The sequence below is a fragment of the Lolium perenne genome, chromosome 7 (genome assembly GCF_019359855.2).
Source record: "Lolium perenne isolate Kyuss_39 chromosome 7, Kyuss_2.0, whole genome shotgun sequence".
Taxonomy (NCBI): domain Eukaryota; kingdom Viridiplantae; phylum Streptophyta; class Magnoliopsida; order Poales; family Poaceae; genus Lolium; species Lolium perenne.
Window position 1 is genome coordinate 93,495,231 of NC_067250.2, and position 18,704 is coordinate 93,513,934.

Here is an 18,704-nt window from a genome sequence, read left to right on the forward strand (position 1 = left end):
AAACATTCATAATTCATATATATGTATGTCATATTTATATATGTTTTAATCATACATTTGTACTGAAATGCTCAAAGTGCTGAAAGAACACCGATTAACGGTTTGATGCGGGGCTCCCGCTGAACAGATCATGTTATTTGACTGGATTTTTTCAGCAGGAGCCCACACACAACCGTAAACCCCTTAGATGTGTTTTAACGAGCAATATTTGTGTGATATAATAGAGATGTTCTAACACAACTAACAAATTCAATAGTAACACACATACTATCGGTCACTCAAAAGCTTTCTCTAGGCCATCTGTGTAAGATTTACTGTATTGTGCCACTCAGCCCAATGTAATTTTTTTATGCGTAATACTTTTTGAATTTTAGAAAAAAAGTCACATACTATGGGCTAAAAATATACCAAATTCTAACAATTTTCATGCTTCTTAGATCCATATTATTGTAGCCTAGAGTATACAATATTTCGTGTTGCAATTTTACACCCCTGTAGTATACGCCCTTATGCGCCTCAAATTTGTTTTTAGATATTCTTTAGACTTCTAAGAAATGTTTTTAATTTTTTCATAAAAAGGCTATCCTAAGCCTGAGCTCACAAACGCCACAATGTTTGACGTGTGCAATGCAACTTTGTGGTTTCGTCTATGCTTCTAAAGTATGCAGATGTCTCGGCACCATCAATTTAAGGTGACACTCTTACCAAATTTTATTTTCGAGAATAACTCTTAAAATATTTCTGACGTGTTTGGTGCACCTATCCAGGGCATAAAAGTTAATGACAGTCAATTCTAACAAATTGTTTCTCCATTCCATTAAGATTGTAATTTCCATATTAATAGAATAGTAAAATACATTGCATTAATTTATTTCTTTGCAAGTACTTTTAATTGTTGCGGCAATCCATTTAGCCACCGATGCTTAACAGAGCTCTATATATGAATTCGCGAGTCGTACAATTCTCTTGAAAACTATGGAATATTTGCGAGATATAGGCGCTAGTATTATACTCCCTACCCAACACTTATGGATCAGAGGGTGTAACTTTTTTCATTAAAGTATAGTCCTAGTGAAGGGCTAAAAGTAGAAATATATTGCAAATTTACTACTGCATCTCAGCTGAGCTTGAGATTAGCAGTGCTTCGTCACATCATCTCAAGAACTGCATAATATGCCACGAGCACCGGCAACGAAATCAGCGTTCCAAATATAACTCTGCATACATGAAAGTCCATCATTTCACAAGTTAGTCATTCCGTCAACTGTTGAACACATATAACTCCTGAATGGAACACATGATAATTATATGGTGACACGAGAGAGGTGAGATGAGATGCTTACGCTGTGCTGAGTACATCGGCGTGGAGCCCATACTCCTTTGCCCAGACGAAGGAGGCGATTGCTTGCGGTAGGGCTGCCTGCATGTAGAGAACAGACTATTAGAACATAGTCTTCTCCTGTGAATTGTCGTCTGGCAAATTTGATTGGTTTTTTTCTCTGTCTTTTCTGGAACAGTATTGGCACGAGTAACTTATCATGAATTTATGGCAAAAAAAAACCGTGGCAGTTCCTTAAAAGAAATGGTGGCAAAATTATATTACCTACTCATTCACAATGTACCCTCTCTCGACATGTGTAGATGTTTAGAAACGACTATTACAATGCTTGTACTCCAACATTTATGATTTATTAAAGTAGAGAAATAAACTAATAAATAGAGCTAAGATAATAAGAACATGGTGCAAGCCAGAACTTTAGCATTACCGATCATGAGGAGCTCCTATTTGACGCATTATGCATTAGTTGCAGTGCCTCTAGAAGGGGTAATATACAGGGCACATTTGGTGCAGACCACTAACATGTACATGATTGGTCATATACATCGCTGAAATTGTTCATGTTTATTGAATAAAGTGATCATGTATTTGCAAATTATTTTCATACGCAGTAAATTAATGTTGTCAATTTCTCTATGAATGTTCCTAAACATAAAATTAATACTCGGATGTATCAAATAATATGTTCATATGCTCAAATATTATGTTAATATATTTAAAAAATAAGTCATCTACTTACAAAAAAGAAAATAAAATTGAAATGAAAGAAGAAAGTACAAACTTATGTATTTTATGGTGAAAACAGAAATATTGATACATTTTAATAGAAATCCATGTATTTGCTGGAAAATAAAAAACAGAGGAGAGAATAACGATAAGAAACTATGTCTTTACGAAGAAAAAGGACTGAAAATAAACAAAAATTGATAGTAAGTAAAGAAGCAGAAAATGAAAACAATAAATAAAAAATATCAGAAAAAGTAAAAAAAAAACCTTGTTGGATGGCATTAGGTGGCATCGGTTCCATAACGAAGCAATACTGCTCAAATAGTAATTCCCCCAAAGATGGACAAACTTTTTTTTATAGGAAAACAGGGGAAAATACGAGCTAATAACCTATTGACTACATCTTCTTTCCTTAACCATGTCAGCAGAGGTATACTTCTAGTTGACATTGCAGGAGGATGCATAAGGATTTGCTAGTTCTGCCCAATTAAGTCGTACACTGTTAAATTTGCTTCGTGATTCCTGCTAGTTATCACTTGCAACATAAGTTGAAATTGAGATTTGAGGACATCATTTGACTGAGAATTAGGCACACCCTTTATACTATGCCAGATGCTACATCGACCGAACCAAGGTTGTAGTGTGTTGATTGATAGTGCGCAATATAAACGAGGTCATCTTTATCACCCGAAAAAGAAGAAGAAACATACATGACGAAGCTCAGATACTACACAGTTCGTTTACTCTCTTTTTTACGTTGTTTATTTAATGTTAGGTCACTCGTTGGAAGTTAGCGGATTAACCTGTATAAATTCGAAAAAAACATTCGCCCTTACGCACACTCGCGTAAGAAAAAGCATGCAGCTGCAGTCCTAGATGAGTCATAGCAGGAACACTCGTGCTGACGAGACGGCGCATCGATCTCTACGACTCTACCTGTATGATGGCGAAGTGCAGCACGTCGCCGCGGAGGCCGAGCGCGGCGGCTCCGGCGAGCGCCGCGAGCGGGCCGGCGACGAACCGCAGCGCCATCCCCAGCGCCGCCAGGCCGGCGCCGCACGCGACGATACTCTCCTGCTGACCCATGAACAGTCCCATGCTGAACATAGACATCCCGGTGCCGGTCCTGGACATGACCTGCAGCGACCCCGTCACGATGGCCGGCATGCCGATGCGCCACCTGCGCGCAACAACGAAACACTCATCGACTTTTCAAACAGATCGGTACGCGTTAACACGTCTACGTATGGAACGGCGGTTGGACAGGTACGAGGCGGCGGGTTTTGTACGTACCTGTAGGCGACGCACGCCCACGCGACGCCGAGAACACTGGCGTACACGTTGGGATTCCTCGCCAGCTTCAGCCCCACGGTCCTCGCCATCGGCCACACCCTGATCCTCCTGCTGCCACCGGTGGGCGGCGCCGCTTCCACGTCCATCTCGGCGCCGCCGTCCTTCTGCAACGACATCGGCTCCACACGGCGCGCTCTTTCGTCGTCGCTCGTGGTGGATCCGCCGTCGTCGTCGTTGGCAGAACTGAAAGAGGGGACGCCTCCGACCACCCAGGCCTTGCGCAGCTCGAAGGCGAGCAGCAGGAGCGGGAACCAGACGATGGACTGCACGACGGCGATCTGCACGATGAGGTCCTGCGCCCACTTCCCATACATGGCGTTCAGCAACGGCACGCCCACGACGAGCGTGTTGTTGAGCGACGCGAGGGAGAACCCTGTGATGGACCACGAGCAGGAGCCGGCCTTGGCCTTGGCGCAGCGAGCCCAGGCGGCCGCGGCTAGCACGGCGAGGAGCTTCGCGACGGCGTCGGCGGCGATGACGCGGTAGTTCATGGCGAAGGGGTCCGTGCGGACCACGAAGTCGAAGGTGAAGAAGGGCATGGAGAAGCAGACCACAAGCGTGTTGATGGCGCCGCACTGCTCCGCCGTGAAGAACCGCCACCACCGCACCGAGCCGTACCCGAGGCCCAGCGCGAAGTAGAGCGGCGCCATCGCCTCCACCACCTTGTAAAGATCGCCCAACGCTATCATCTTACTTAATGGAGTACCCCTAGTGTACGTAGCTCTGGAATGGGTTTTTTTTGGTGTGCAGTGTGCTGCTATAGCTGAGGTTTTATATACTCCCAAAGACAGGAGTATAGAGCTAGAGAAGATGGAATTGGAAAGGACAAGCACAGGAGATCGATCGGTGGAATACTTGAATGGGAGGGGCATTGCCATGTCTGCTTGCCTCCATCGGCCAAACAGAGGCAGGTTTGGTGTACTCAATACACATGCGCTACGTAGATCATTGGTGTTTCTCAATCCTGCAATCAAAAGGCAAAGTTTTTACCATTAAGCACCAGAAGCTAGAGAAAGATCTTGCAAGTAGCAATATATGATGTCAAATTAGCATATTATAGAATTGCATTTCATGCTACAACGTTTTTCGATAAAGTTGGTAATGTTTTAAAAAAGAGTTAGGATAACAACTTATTCACAGATCGGAGGGTGTACTTTCTATTAATCTTTGCACATGGAGGCCTAATATGTTTTCTAAAAGGACGGTGAAAATTGCACAAAGCACCAAGATTTAATGTCATTGTTGCACAAAACACAAAAATCAAACCCCTTTTTCGGATGACCCTAGTTTTCTGTCTAATAAGTTGCAGCTAGCCCAAGTAGAGAATTTAGAGACTTAAAAGTACATCTGACATGTGGCCTATAGTTTTCTTAATGTATACCATAATTATATAACCAATTTTAAAAGCAGGCATCAAGCAACCATTCTCAGGAGTTGTTGTCAGGATGATAATCTTAATCTGTTTTTTAATATCTTGTTTACTTAGCTTAGTTTTATTTTACTACTATATATCAATATGAAAATCATACAAAAATATTTTACATTGCTACTACTAGTATTGGTCAAAATCAGCATATACCAGGTATCTCGTGGGTCTTGTTGTCCATATTGTCGCAATAAAGAAACATAGTTTATTATTGTATCATCAATATATGTTTTAAGATAGAACCTATATGAGAGAATAAGAAAATCTGGAACAAAAACCAGGAATAATTTTCTTGGGAAAAAAGAAATTTCAGTTATCATCAAAATTAAATTAAGGGTATTTTAATTAAAGAAACATGGATGCTTATTTTTTCTATTCCTAATTTCTGCTTTGATTTTTTAGGGGCATGACCAAGCAATAAGGCATTGACTACAAGTCACTTATCCCGGTTCCAATATGGGTGCTGCCTGACCGATAAATACTTAGTTTCTAATGTATTCTAGATTTTTTTTTTCATGACAAATCTAGTAACACAACTTCTAGCTAAGGAATCCAAATAGGTATTATATAGTTTATTTCATGATGAATCTAATTACATTGATTTGGTATTATGGAAGCTGATAATTTTTTATAAACTTGGTCAATATTTATAGTGTTTTAGCCCTACTTAGTACAAAGACTATATTTCGACATGAAGTACTTATTTTTTTGCAACGAATGTAGGAAGTACTTATTATATTGTTGTTACTACTAATTTTTCTCCTAATGCATGATATAGTTCTAATTTTTTTATTTTATTTAAACCATGATAGATGATTGTTGTCAATTTGTTCATGAAGTTTTCAATTGTGAATTTGAATGGATCTGTATATGCATCTTTTTTTTCGTACGATATGGTCTAGTTCACGGTTGACAGTGATTGACCTACATGGAGTACCATTATATATCTTCCTCCCATTCTGTATATCTCACCTCCAGTGGCGATCCATAGTTATCTTGTTGTTGCCACCACCATCCCCTCCTTCTCCGGTCCAATCAAGCCTTCCCTTTGAAATTCTCAGGTTCTAGTCAATTATTTGCACCCTTACCAATGAATGTTATTTTACCGGAACCAGTACTTCGCGGCATATTTTTCTCCATTGATTGCATCTATGAATCAAATTCGTAGATGCTACATCTAAGACATGAATCTAAGAGCATGCATCAATGGAGAAAATGCACCGGCAGATAACGGTTTGGTAGAAATTCTGGATTGGCACCCTTAAACCTCTATTTGTTTTCGAAATGGGGTATACCCAGTCTCTGCATCAACAGATGCACACAACCTTTTATTAACAGTGTATCAGAATATCATAGTTTACAAACCACGGATACAAATCATGGATCAGAGAGGTTCGATACAAATATCAGCCATCTGAAACAAAAGCATACACTATTGACTCTAAACATATTGTAATCTACTAATGGGTACCCGGTAGAAAAATATTCTCTGCAACCATCAGCAGCCGGTTGCACCCTTAAACCTCTAAATAGATGTTGGTCTCCATCTTGCACACGATCACCATCTCTGCTGTCATCATCGGCACCAACTCGCAAGGCCATCACCAAAGAGGAAGAATGAGAGGGGAAGAAGAGATCTTAATGAGAAATAATCGAGGGTGACTGGTTGAGCATGCCAGAAATAAAACAGTCAAACTGTTGTCCGTTGGTATATATCTGGGAGCAGCGTACGCGGCAGCGCATGTAAGTTGACGGCAATATCATATTCCAGCGATATGCTTGCTTTCTCGGTGTGCAGGCATGTAAGCTAACCTTTTTATTTCTTTTTCAGTGGAGGCACGTAAGCTAACAAAGCCTGCATGTACATGTTCCCCTTGAAAGGCTTTTATACCAGTGATGTATGCGCGCTTTGCCTACTTCAGCCGTCGACTAATGTCCCGCTGTAAGCTACATCTTCTTTCGATAAAAGATGTTGTATTAATTAAGAAAAAGTTAAGCAATACATCAGGCCTCTGCATAATTGAGATATATACAGATGTTTAACATCCAAAGCGAAAACAAGACCTTAATACAAGTAATCAACTGAGACAATGTATTGATGCCTAAGAACGTGGAGGACGAATCCCGAGATTACATTGCTACCCATGTTGAGAAATAAATTTCTTTGTCGTATCCTCCAAACGTGTAGACATTTCCGTAAAAAAGTTACGGTTGTCCACATGCTATAGAGACAGCTACAATCGCGTATCCTCCAAACGTGGCGCGTTTACTGGTGCAAGCAGCTCCGGCGGGCCGAGCCCATTGTTTTTGTATCCCTAAGTGACCTGCCCATGCATGATGCATGCATGCACAAAACCACCGGAGCTTTTCTGCCGCTGCCTCTAAGCATCGCTTTGGGAGTGCTAATTTTAGCTATGTATCATCGGACGGACGGTCATGGAGTTAGAGGGAGAAAGGAGCAGCTAATAAACTAAGCCATGCATGAAGCACTAGCTCGTAGTGGTGAGTGGTGACTCCTCCTAGACTCCTAGCTAGTCCTGCCACGGACGCAGCACACCATCGCTGGATCGGTGCTGCGTGCTCTCGCGACGTCGGAGGCAAAGGTAAATTTCATAACTAAAGTGTAAAGGGAAGCACTGATGTCATGGTTGGGGAAGCTATTGTGATTAGCCGAGGAGGTGCTAACAAAAGTAGGATCTGTCACTGACTCTACGATCGAGCTTATCATATTTCCTTCCCCCAACTCAAACTCATGAAGAGCTGAGATCGTTCCATACCTCTTCATATGCTTAATTACTAAAGGGTACTCTTTGATATGTTTGAGTTTAGGGAGAATGGGTTGTACTAGATCAAACACTTTCATATATCTAAACACGTTTTAGTGTGTAAATACATGCGACAAAACTACGACATTTATCTTCGAACGGATTGAGTATATCTCTCTGTGGGTCCCTGATGCTATAATAGAAACGCTCGTACTACTATAGGTTATTTACGAAGATCAACTTGACGCAAAGAGTTACCATGAAATAGCTTTTGTCTTCCTCTACTTCGTATCAACAGTCAACACTCAACCATAGAGGGAGACATGGCAACGGAGAAAGCTGAGCTGTTCCATCTAGTAGACAATGAAATTATTCCGTTCCACGAATTTTATCGATCGCACTATCCTACGAATGTTTTCCTTGAAATTCCAGGAATTTAGAAGTTTTTTATATTGCGTTGTTAAATATTTTTTCTTCGCCAAAGTTATAGGAGTCGCTTTGTGTGGTTTGTAAGGTAAGATCAATGGTCTTATTTTATTCAAATTTGACTAAGCTTCTTATCCGAGATTCCCAAGTTTCACCACACTTTACTTTTTTTTTTAGCAACGATCCAACTTTATTGACTAATTTAACAAAATATATCGGATTGAACAAACTGACACAAGACGATCAGTAAAGACCTGTGGAAAAACTAAAATTTACATCAGCTCATCAAGGTTCTTCGATGTTGTCTAGAGCTTCACCTTTAGCATCTCGATATCCAAGCATAACTCTAGTCAAGAAATGCTGCAGAAGCTAGACTAGGTTTTGAATTGCTGTATGCGAAGCCCGGCCCACTATGACCGGTAATGTACAACAAGTTGGAAAGATGTTAGTTAAGTCGTTGCTTTGATGGAGTATTGCCGAGGAAGAAGGTCGGAAGCACAAAAAACCGATACTAGAGAACACATGGCCATACCACGGTTGGCATCACCATCGCTGCCACCACTGCCAAAACAAGCTGAAGCACCATACGAGAAATTGTGGAATCGAGATCCATTGATCCACAGGTGCAGAACACTACGACCCCTTCAGTTTCAACCTTTCTGGCCACAACCGCACTAAGACAGGAAACTATGTACATCGTCGAGAGGTCGCCCACAAGGACACGAAGACATGGCTTGTTAGAAACTAAATTGCAATTTGACGTTGATCAGTGGTAACCCCCCCCCCTCCTAGCCCATTCAAGATATTTTTCCAGTTAGGCCAATCAAAACCTGGCAAAATGTCAGCCCGTTCCAGGCTAGAGTCCCCCGGAGTAGGCCCGTCCCAGCCCACTACGCCTCCCACTAGGCCCGGTGACTTCGGAACAGCAACCGAGCCGGGCTGGGCTCTCTTGTCGTTCTTCTTCTTCTTCTTGCACTCCAAGAAGAGCAGAGCTCCCGCTGGTGAGTGCTAGTTTACATAGCCCCTCTCCCTCTTGGCCGCGCTCCTTGTCCGTATCGAGAGCGAGACGAGTTCACGGCGGAGCAGCGCAGAGAGGACCCGAAGAGGAGAGAGAACGAGTCCACGAGGTGACCCCGGTTCCTCCCAGAGCGGCCATGGCGAGGTTCGATCCGTACGAGAACAACGGCGGCACGTGCGTGGCCGTCGCGGGGGCCGACTACTGCGTCGTCGCCGCTGACACCCGCCTCTCCGTCGGATACAGCATCCTCTCCCGCCGCCACTCCAAGATCGCGCACCTGTACGTCATGCTCCCGCCTCCGCCTTCATCCTTTTGCTCTCTCTTCCCTTCACATAGTCGACGGTAGGGCTTGGGGCCGTGGGGGTAAACCAGGATGTTCGGCGATGCAGTCCTTGCGTATGGATGGGCTCGCGAGTTTTAGCTTCCTGGTAAACACTGTGGCTGTACGCCTCTACATGTTCTGCTGCAACCTCTGTTATACAGTTCGTCTGACAGTTAGCAGCTGCTGCAATTCCATCCTGACAGTTAGCAGCAACTGCAAATCCATATTCTGTTGCTGAAAGTTTGGGAGCGCTTCGAGAAGTTGTTGTACTAGTTACGATTGATAATCCATTTAATCTACCTATACTTCAAATCGTATGCCATGTAAACGGGCTTTGTCAATTTGATGGCAAATTAGTCCAACTTTCAGAAGAAACTGTTGCTGTACACAGAAGTATACTTCTGCTGGAACCAACTCAGTATGCTGCTAAACACGGAGAGTATCCTGATCTGAAAGCTTTGCCACATTGGTGAATGGATGTGCTCACGTTGTTCTCTCTGCTTACTTTAGAATAAGGGCGGACAAATGCGTGTTGGCCTCGTCTGGATTTCAAGGCGATATCAAAGCTTTGCAGAAGAACCTGTCCGCAAAGGAACTGGTAAGTCTGATAGCGTACTGAGATCCTAAGCCATCTATCTATAAGATGTGTCCGCGGTTACCCACTCTTACTTTTACTGGCTTCTATGCACACTTGCAACAATACTCCATCACAAATTATCTCGAAACTGGGATCCAAGTGTCCAACGTTCTGCTTTTATATTAACTTGAATTATCATCACCATGATGTTAAAGATTGTATGTGCTTGCATGGTCCTTTGTTCACTTCCGATCATTACGACAATGACAATGTAGCTGCTAGATTGCCTCCTTATTTGAACAGATACAGTATCTGTTCATATGAGACTGCAGACCATATATGGGTAACAGTTATGTAATCCTGAATCATAATAGCACAAGTTTATCATGTCCCATGTTTGTGTACTTTGTAGTTGTATGAACACAACCATAACAAGAAGATGAGCTGCCCTGCAATGGCACAATTGCTGTCAAACACCCTCTACTATAAGAGATTCTTCCCATACTATGCTTTCAATGTGTTGGGTGGACTGGACAGCGAAGGTATGACTCGGGTTATTTTCTAATTACATTGAATTGAATCGCTCAGTGGTGATCATGAGTCTGAGCATTTCTTTTCCTTCCACAGGTAAAGGATGTGTCTTCACGTATGATGCTGTTGGGTCGTATGAGAGGACCGGCTATAGTGCTCAGGGAACAGGTGCAGCGCTCATGATGCCTGTTCTAGACAAGCAGTTGAAATCTCCTAGTCCTCTAATACTGCCGGCTCGGGTGAGTTTGTAAGACTCAACTGCTAATAATGGCTGGCATGCTAGGCTTATTTGAAGCTACAATATAACCATGCTACTGCTAACTAAGGTCATTAGAAATTTGTGGAAGTTGCCCAGAAAAAATGCTTCAAATCCAAATGCATTATTTCTCCAATGATATTAGATGGTGACAACATGGTCCAATTTCTTAAGATTGAGATAAGGTGTGGTATCATCTGCAATCTTCAATATAGTAGGATTTAGACCTTTGTCGGCTCATCTGTACGAGTTCACGAACATAAACGGGAATGTTTCATGCTCAGTGACCCAGGTGCCACACGGGTGTGCAAATCTACGGACCTATCAGCATGCAAAAATAATATTTAGTACAGTAAAAAATTCTGGTGCGAGTTGCCATGTAAATACATTTGACGTTTCACAACTCTAAACGCCATGCTAATTATGCAGGATGCAGTGACACCCTTGTCTGAATCAGATGCAGTTGATCTGGTGAAGGACGTTTTCGCATCAGCCACAGAACGAGATATATACACTGTATGATGTTTCCTTGCCCTTAGATGCTAATGATTGCTACTGTCTAAATCTGACTCAAATACCATTGTTCTATGAAACTTTGCAGGGAGATAGTTTGGAAATCATAGTCATCAACAGCTCCGGCACCCGCAGGGACTGGATTGAGCTAAGGAAGGACTAGTGTGATGGTAATATGGTATACTTGTGAAATAACATTACCATTACTCCATTTATCACGAAGCATCACTTATTGCCACAGACCAAGATTTTATTTTCGCCTCAGATTTAATTTATTTTCTGTTTGTTCACTGTTGTAAGATTGGCTATGCAGACAGTGTCTTGTGTCATAATAAGCTACTACACTACTTACTACGCTCAGTTTGGAATTACATACCGAATCACTTATAAGTTGAACACAGATGAATTGTGGAACTTGATATGCCAGCAGAAAATGATCATAGGACAGCAGAACTGAACTTTCTCCGATGAAAAGATGGAGAAAGAACAGACTACACATAAAACATTGAGTCGAACATACTACTAACCTCTAGATATTAAACCAATCAGGAGTTGGTCGTGTAATGTACTCTGACCAGCTAATAGGACATGAGGCGAGTCCTTCCTACTCAATGCCAATAGCTCTGCTGCAACCAGATTTGATGCACCTCTTTTCCCTTCTGAATTTCGATGGAAATTGATAAAGAAACAAGAGAATGCAGAACTCATCCATTTGCCAAACTTGCTCAACGTGAAGTGAATCTGCACTGATGATCAAGCCAGAAGAACACCTCTAGTGACTGCGTTGAAGATTTCCGCGTACCCAATCATGCCAATCAATATGGGTTCCTCGCTGTCGTCGCCTTCTGTGACCCAGAGGTGTGTGGCCCTGTGCGCCAGCATCTGAGCCATCACAGCAGCAAGAGAGCTTGTCGTTTTGCAGGTCAGCACTATGTTCTTCCGGTGACTTGGCACCATCTGGCTTGCAAAGCTGGCCGAGAACCCAATTTTCCTGCTGCTGAATCTCATAGACCTTGGAGAAGGCACAATGTCATTCTCCACCTCCCCCCTCCTTGCACGGATACCGGTGCCACTTGCAGATGCTGGCGCTGCTCCATTCTCGTCGATGCCAGTGGCGAAGTGCAGTGCTGAGAGCCTTGCCATTGCATCTGCAGCAGCCGAATAATCACGCTTCCACAGCTTATGAGCAGATATCTCACCTAGAATTACGTGTGCTCCATCTTTGTTGGTCTGCACAACGGCGACGACGCGTGGGTCGGAGGGTATCTTCCAGATAGCCTCGATAGTCGGCGAGGAGGCTTCGACGTGGCAGTAGCTACGGCTGATGGCTCCAAGAGAGGAGATTGACAGCAATGGTATCGGCGCAAGGGCACCAAGGCAGTTGATGAGGAAGCGAATGATGTCTTCTCGTGTCAGGCAGCAGTACTTGTCATAGGCAAACGTCGATGATGACGGCGACCTTCTGATTGTCTGGGGTGTAGCTGCGCGGGGTGTTCCGGTGATCTTCAGCGGAGCTTTGTAGAATGGCGCAAAGGGCTGCTTGCTGACGGCGCATCCATCTGTGATGTGCTTGCGGACAAGTACGCGCTTTGCCCCCTGCTTCATCAGCTCCACTACCTCGATCAACCTTTGAATGGAATTGATTTGGCGTTAGCTTTCCAAAATTCAGAACTACAGTATAATGGATATTTTACATGAATGCTAATTTCCCCTACAGACTTAGGCATCATCGTACTACAGTAGGCAAAAGCTTGGGGCCAAGATACCAGTTGATTCCAAGGTTATGGAAACTAAGGCCAACCTCAATACGAAAAACTGATTCAAGCCACGTTAGCTGATTGGTGTCTGGACCAAACAATCTGAGCACAACAACAAACAGTAGCATTCACATTTTCAACAATTCTAATTGATGTAAGAAATGGGCACGAACATAATACTGCCTATATAGTGTAATGCAAAGACGATGATTTTCTACTCGTTGAAAGTACAATAACATGCCAAACATGGGAGTTTATACTGCTGGAAAAAAAAAGATAGCAAGAACATTGCCGTGCCCTGACCTGGCGTCGGGCTCGACCTCGCGGACGACGGCCTGCTCCCGCGGCACCACGTCGCCGGCGGGCGTCTTCATCGCGGAGGCGTCGGTGCCTCCTCCCGCGCGGTGGGAGGCCAGGAATGCGACGACGTCGAGCGAGCTGAGCAGCCCGACGACGGTGGCCGCGGCCGGCGCCAGCGGCGAGGCGCCCTCGCGCCAGACGGCGACGGCGGCATCCGGCGACGACGGGATGGCCGCGGCCGCCGCGGAGAGCGGCGCGGACGCCGGGACGCCCGCGAGCGCCGGCTTGCCGGCCGTGAGGTCGAAGGCGGCGGCGCGGAGGAACACAATGTGGGCCATCCGCCTCCGCCCGATGATGCCACGCGCGCGCGGGATGTTGACCTCCCGTTCTGGTCGACATTCCGTCCCGTGCCGTTTTGTCTCTCGAGTCGGACGGAATCTAAACTCGGGCGGGGCGCAGATTTGCAGGAGAAGGATGACACGCGTCCTCGTCTGAGATGAATGTAAACTTCTCCAGCGTGCCAACGTGGTGCCCGCGCGTCCGACGTCGTCGACATCATGATTTTTTTTTTTTGCGCGTGGCCCCTCGCTCTCCATGCCTAAAACGGTTTTATTTTTGAAGCGGCAGTAATTTGCAGCGGATTTTATTACTTACCCCCAATCATAATATCACTTGCAAGAATTTTTCGTACTCCCTCCAATCCAATGAAATGCAGCTTGTTTCAAGAATGTGTTTCCACGTGATTCACTAGTGTAATTGCTCAGATTGCTTATTGGTTAAATGTTTGATCTAATCTCTAGATACGAGGTCAACGAGACTTAAAACACAGAAGAGCAGGAATGCTGTTGCGAGTTGCGGCTGAGATTTTCAGTAGAAAAAAAGGGTGGGCACATATGATGTTAAAGCTGCAGGATGAGAAGAGAAGTTGAATTACAAGAAAAAAGGCAGTAGGATCGGAGTAAGAGGTTTATAAGAGTACATGAAAAAACAAGTCAGGTGGAGGTTTGAATGATGAGGGAACATCTTTGTAATAAAATTTGTCTATTTTTGTTCTAACTCTTTTGCTTGTCAAGTTGGAGTTAGGTTCCTTTAGGGTATAGAGGTTTTTTGTTTCTAAAGTTTGTTGAGGCATGTGTGGAAATTTTTGGCTCTTGTTGAAGTCCATTGCTACATTATGTTTACCTGGTTTCTTTAATAAAATCGAGGGCTTTTGGGCCCCTTAATTCGAAGAAAAGTACTCCATCCAATCTCTTTTAACCGACTCGTATTTAATACAAACTTTATACTCTAAAAGAGATCGGTGAGTACTAAAAAAACTCTAGCTAATTCAATGAGTCCCCCACTTCATCTTTCTTGGGAATATTTGAACTCTGCTTTACCAATTGAAGGTACCGGGTCAACACAGTAGGCAAAGACCGCGGAAGAACCATACCACCACACTTCTTTCCTTTGTTGGTTCTTGTCAGCCTATGAGTTTAGTTTTTAAGGAGAGCGAAATAGGCTATATTTACTCAGTTGCAAAGGGTCCTCGAGGTTGGGAAAGGCATTGAGACGTGTTTTCTTTTTGTTAAATAGCTTCTGTCGGTAGGGAAAAGGAGGCATATGATTCTGGTTGGGAACGGAAAGTTGATTCTCATCGGACCGGGGAGAGATAAAATAATTGATGTTGGCGGGCACGCTCCAGACGCCTTGAAACCCCTAGATAGGGGCAGAGGTCGATGTTTAATAAATATGTTGATGTTATTGTTGTTGTTGTTTGGCTGGCTACTAGGAGCTATTAGAGGAAGGGGTTTCTAAGGTCTGACCATAGGGCCCTGATTCGAGTCGATGGACAATGGTGAGGTCGATGTAGAAAACGGTCCCACAACCTAATTTTAGCTAGGAGCTTCTTGTCATATTGATATGCATTTACAATGATTGGTAACTTGTATAGACTTGGGTGACTTTTTGTATATGCATTCGTAATCGGGTGTACACATGTTCCCTACCTCACACATGTACACATGTGTTCGGCGAAGCCAGCACCCGGCAACCTGGAGTATCCGCCGGTCTCGATGGTGAGTTTCTGCTCATGGATGGATCATGTACCAGATTTTACAGCTCGTGTCTGCGTACTTTGTTCGGGCAATAAATTATCTGCCCTTACGCATGGGGCCTAGTAGATTCACTATTATTGCAAACATGATTAATAATCTGACAAAGTCATGAATGCTAAACATTAGACTCACTATCATTGCAAACATGATTAATAATTTGAGTACATAACTATGACAAAGATAAGCGGAACAAGCCTCCGCACTTATGACCTTTTCCAATAAATTGGCCATATTTAAAAATTACAACTTTATTGGACTCAAAAACCGACTAAAACCATCTCGATGTAAAAAGCGACCCGCTGATGAGATTCTCACTGGTGGAGGGAACGTGCTGACATTCTTCAGCTGCACGTGAGGCGTTTCCCATCCGCATGGAAGAATTCCTTGCGACCTGATAATAAGAAACATGGAAACATCAGACATACATGTGTATTGGTACTTGTATCAATCAACTAATCAAGAGAGTTACATACCGAACCGACATTAGGAAAAATATTGTACCCAACGTCCTTCATCTCGGTATCACCACCAATAACAATATTTTGCGGTATTGCCACTATTCCCATGCTTGTCATAGCGATTGGGGGAATTAGGAGCCCAATGATCAAAATCATCACAGATGTGGCAAGGCCTTGTCTTCTTATCATTCTTCTTAATGAATTTGATTGAGTATGAGGCCTTGTTCTTGACATTAAACTTGTCTTTGTCTTCAGATTTGTTCTCATTCTTGAACTTGTGGGATTGGAAGTGTTTCTTTTGTACCACATTGGCACCAGAATATCCTTCAAATCCTTGAGCATGTGTGTCATATGCTCTCGCCTTCTCTTCCACATGAAGAGATCCAATAAGATCCAAACCGGAAAACTCTTGTCTCTTATGTTTAAGAGAAGTAGCAAAGTTTCTCCACAAAAAAGGAAGCTTGGCAATAATGTCACCACCCACAAACTTTTCTGGTAAGGTACACTTAAAGTTCTCAAGTTCTTTGGCAAGTGAATGTATCTCATGAGCCTTCTCAATAACGGAGCGCTCATTAGTCATCTTATAGTCATAGTATTGCTCCATGGCATACAATTTAGTGCTAGCGTCCGAAAACCCAAATTTGGCCTCTAGCGCACCCCCACGCGTCCTTACCATGATGAAACATCATGTATGGATAAACAATGTTTTCCTCAAGAATATTGAAAAGAGCCGCCTTAAACATGACGTCTACTTTCTCGTAAGCTTCCTCCCGAGCAGCAGAAAGCCAACCCTCAGATTTTCCAAGAGTGTTGCTATAGCAGTTCATGTTACGAAACCATAGAACTGATCGCTTGTGCCATCTCTTATAATGTGAACCATCAAACTGAGGCGTCCAAGTATCAGCATTCAGCAACGCCACTTGAATTCATTTACCTATAATCAGATTTTTAGATTGTTGAATATATAAGCAAATTACCATATAATTTAATTTGAATAAACAATTGACAAAACATGATTACATAAACAACAAGTAAACTGAACATGCAGGTCAGCTATGTAGAAGAATAAATTGCATCTAGACAAGATGAACCGATTGCATCTATCACAGAAACTAGAACTAGAAATTCTAGTAAAAATAGAAAAGGCAGAATCACATACGGTCCAGCGTTGGCTGCCGCAGCAGCAGCGATTGGCGGCGGAGCAGCAGCGTCGGTGTTGTCTACCATGTTGAGGCTGCCGAAGAGCTCATCAACGTCCGGGAAGAAGTCATCGTTGGAGAACTCGTCGTCGAATGATGTTGTGTTGTCAGAAGTCGGACGCAAACGCTCCCCAAAAACATGTTTGCCCATCACACATACAACTCTATGAGAGTCAGGGTTATAGAGGCCTACTGTCCCATCGTCCGGTGCATTCCAAAAGGATGGGATGAGGAAGACGAAGGTGGCAGCGCAAGATTGTAGAAAGAGGCAGTCCCATATGTGATTCGTACAGACTAGGGTTCGCGTCCGAGTTTATATAGTGTGGTTCGGGAAGATCGTGGACGCACATCCCACGTTCAAGTCAGCACATCCATGATCCAGAAAAACCAGAATGAAACGGCTACGTTAATGTGTCCGTTAATGACTCGTAATGAATAACACAACTAACAACAGAAGATAAGCTCGGTTCGGCGAGATTCTCGCAACCCTCGGCGTGGCGCGGGCGCGTCGTGACGAGGCAGGTGGTGGAGGAGGAGTGCACGAGGGCTCTCTCTTCTCCCTGACTTATAAGGACTAGAACAACCCCCTTATAAACCACTCCACATCTCTCTTAACTAGCAATGTTGGGCTAAACTTTAGTCCCACCCCTGCCATACCCATATGGGCCATGAGAATTTTAGAATTGGTATTGGGCTATGGGCTAAGGCCCAAGACCAAATTCCAACGAAAACTAAATTGCATGAACAAATTAAATGATGGCTTGTTGAAAGAACATTTCCCGCCCTTTTGGGTTTTGTGTGTTTGACGTCAACACTATGTATATTTTTATGTGTGTTGATGTAGACAGGTACAAGCCATCAAAAATTATGTTGGATCGGTGTATTGGTTTAGCTGTTCTGAAGTTCTGCAGGTTTTCTGTATCTGGCGGAAGTTCCGGCCTAATCTGGCGGAAGTTCCGGCCTGACTTTTTCAGCAGAAGCTTCTCAGCGCCGTCGTGCTCGATTTTTCTCTTCGGGACCGGAAGTTCCGGTGGAGTTGGCGGAAGTTCCGGTCAGCGGAACTTCCGCCCAACTTCCGGCAAGTTCGAATTCCGAGTTTGTGGCTCAAGATAGTCCAAGAAGGTTTTCGCAAGTTTCCGGAACTTGGCCGGAACTTCCGGCCACCGGAAGTTCCGCCCAAGTTCCGCCCCTTCTTTTGCTTTGCAGGAATTTTATCAAGGGCGGAAGTTCCGGCCCGAATGGCCGGTACTTCCGGTGGAAGCCGGAACTTCCGGCCATCCTGGCTGGAACTTCCGGTGTAAGTGGAATTCGTCCCCAACGGTCAGATCTGAAAGCTCCACCCATATAAATAGCTTTCTTCTCCAAAGGGACAAGTTGCTCAATCATTGCACAAGAAATCAGCCAAGCTTCACCACCATTAGAGCCACCTCAAGAAACACAAGATTTGCAAGATCTCCTTCCTCCCCCAACCAAAGCTCTTGATCTTTGGAGATTCAAAGGAGAAGCCACCGATCTACATCCTCACCGAAGCGACTCTCATTTCCCCCTCATTTGTTTGAGGGATCTCATGCTAGTGTTCCTATTTGGTTCCCTAGTTGATTTGTGTTGATGTGTTGTTGTTGATTGTTGTATTGTTACAGAT

General features: G+C 43.8%; 3 protein-coding genes across 4 annotated transcripts; 1 reads left to right on the plus strand and 2 right to left on the minus strand.

Moving 5' to 3' along the window:
• Positions 1 to 993: 993 nt before the first annotated feature.
• LOC127312803 (probable auxin efflux carrier component 5c) lies at positions 994 to 4,134 on the minus strand. The gene is made up of 4 exons (XM_051343357.2): positions 3,359 to 4,134; positions 3,002 to 3,245; positions 1,344 to 1,420; positions 994 to 1,217 (listed from the first exon to the last, which is right to left on the minus strand). The coding sequence occupies exons 1-4, from the start codon at positions 4,105 to 4,107 to the stop codon at positions 1,148 to 1,150; spliced, it is 1,140 nt and encodes a 379-aa protein (XP_051199317.1). The 5' UTR covers positions 4,108 to 4,134; the 3' UTR covers positions 994 to 1,147.
• A 4,912-nt stretch (positions 4,135 to 9,046) lies between these two features.
• Positions 9,047 to 11,623, plus strand: LOC127316628 (proteasome subunit beta type-1). Of its 2 annotated transcripts, none has more exons than XM_051347071.2 (6): positions 9,047 to 9,332; positions 9,886 to 9,973; positions 10,365 to 10,494; positions 10,580 to 10,722; positions 11,169 to 11,255; positions 11,341 to 11,623. In XM_051347071.2, the coding sequence occupies exons 1-6, from the start codon at positions 9,190 to 9,192 to the stop codon at positions 11,413 to 11,415; spliced, it is 666 nt and encodes a 221-aa protein (XP_051203031.1). In that variant the 5' UTR covers positions 9,047 to 9,189; the 3' UTR covers positions 11,416 to 11,623. The 2 variants fall into 2 exon arrangements, with proteins under 2 accessions (XP_051203031.1, XP_051203032.1); XM_051347072.2 differs by having other exon boundaries at positions 9,892 to 9,973.
• Positions 11,624 to 11,643: 20 nt separating this feature from the next.
• LOC127316627 (CBS domain-containing protein CBSX6) lies at positions 11,644 to 13,676 on the minus strand. The gene is made up of 2 exons (XM_051347070.2): positions 13,313 to 13,676; positions 11,644 to 12,879 (listed from the first exon to the last, which is right to left on the minus strand). Exons 1-2 carry the CDS (start codon positions 13,645 to 13,647, stop codon positions 12,006 to 12,008), a joined length of 1,209 nt encoding a protein of 402 aa, XP_051203030.1. The 5' UTR covers positions 13,648 to 13,676; the 3' UTR covers positions 11,644 to 12,005.
• Between the last annotated feature and the right edge of the window lie 5,028 nt (positions 13,677 to 18,704).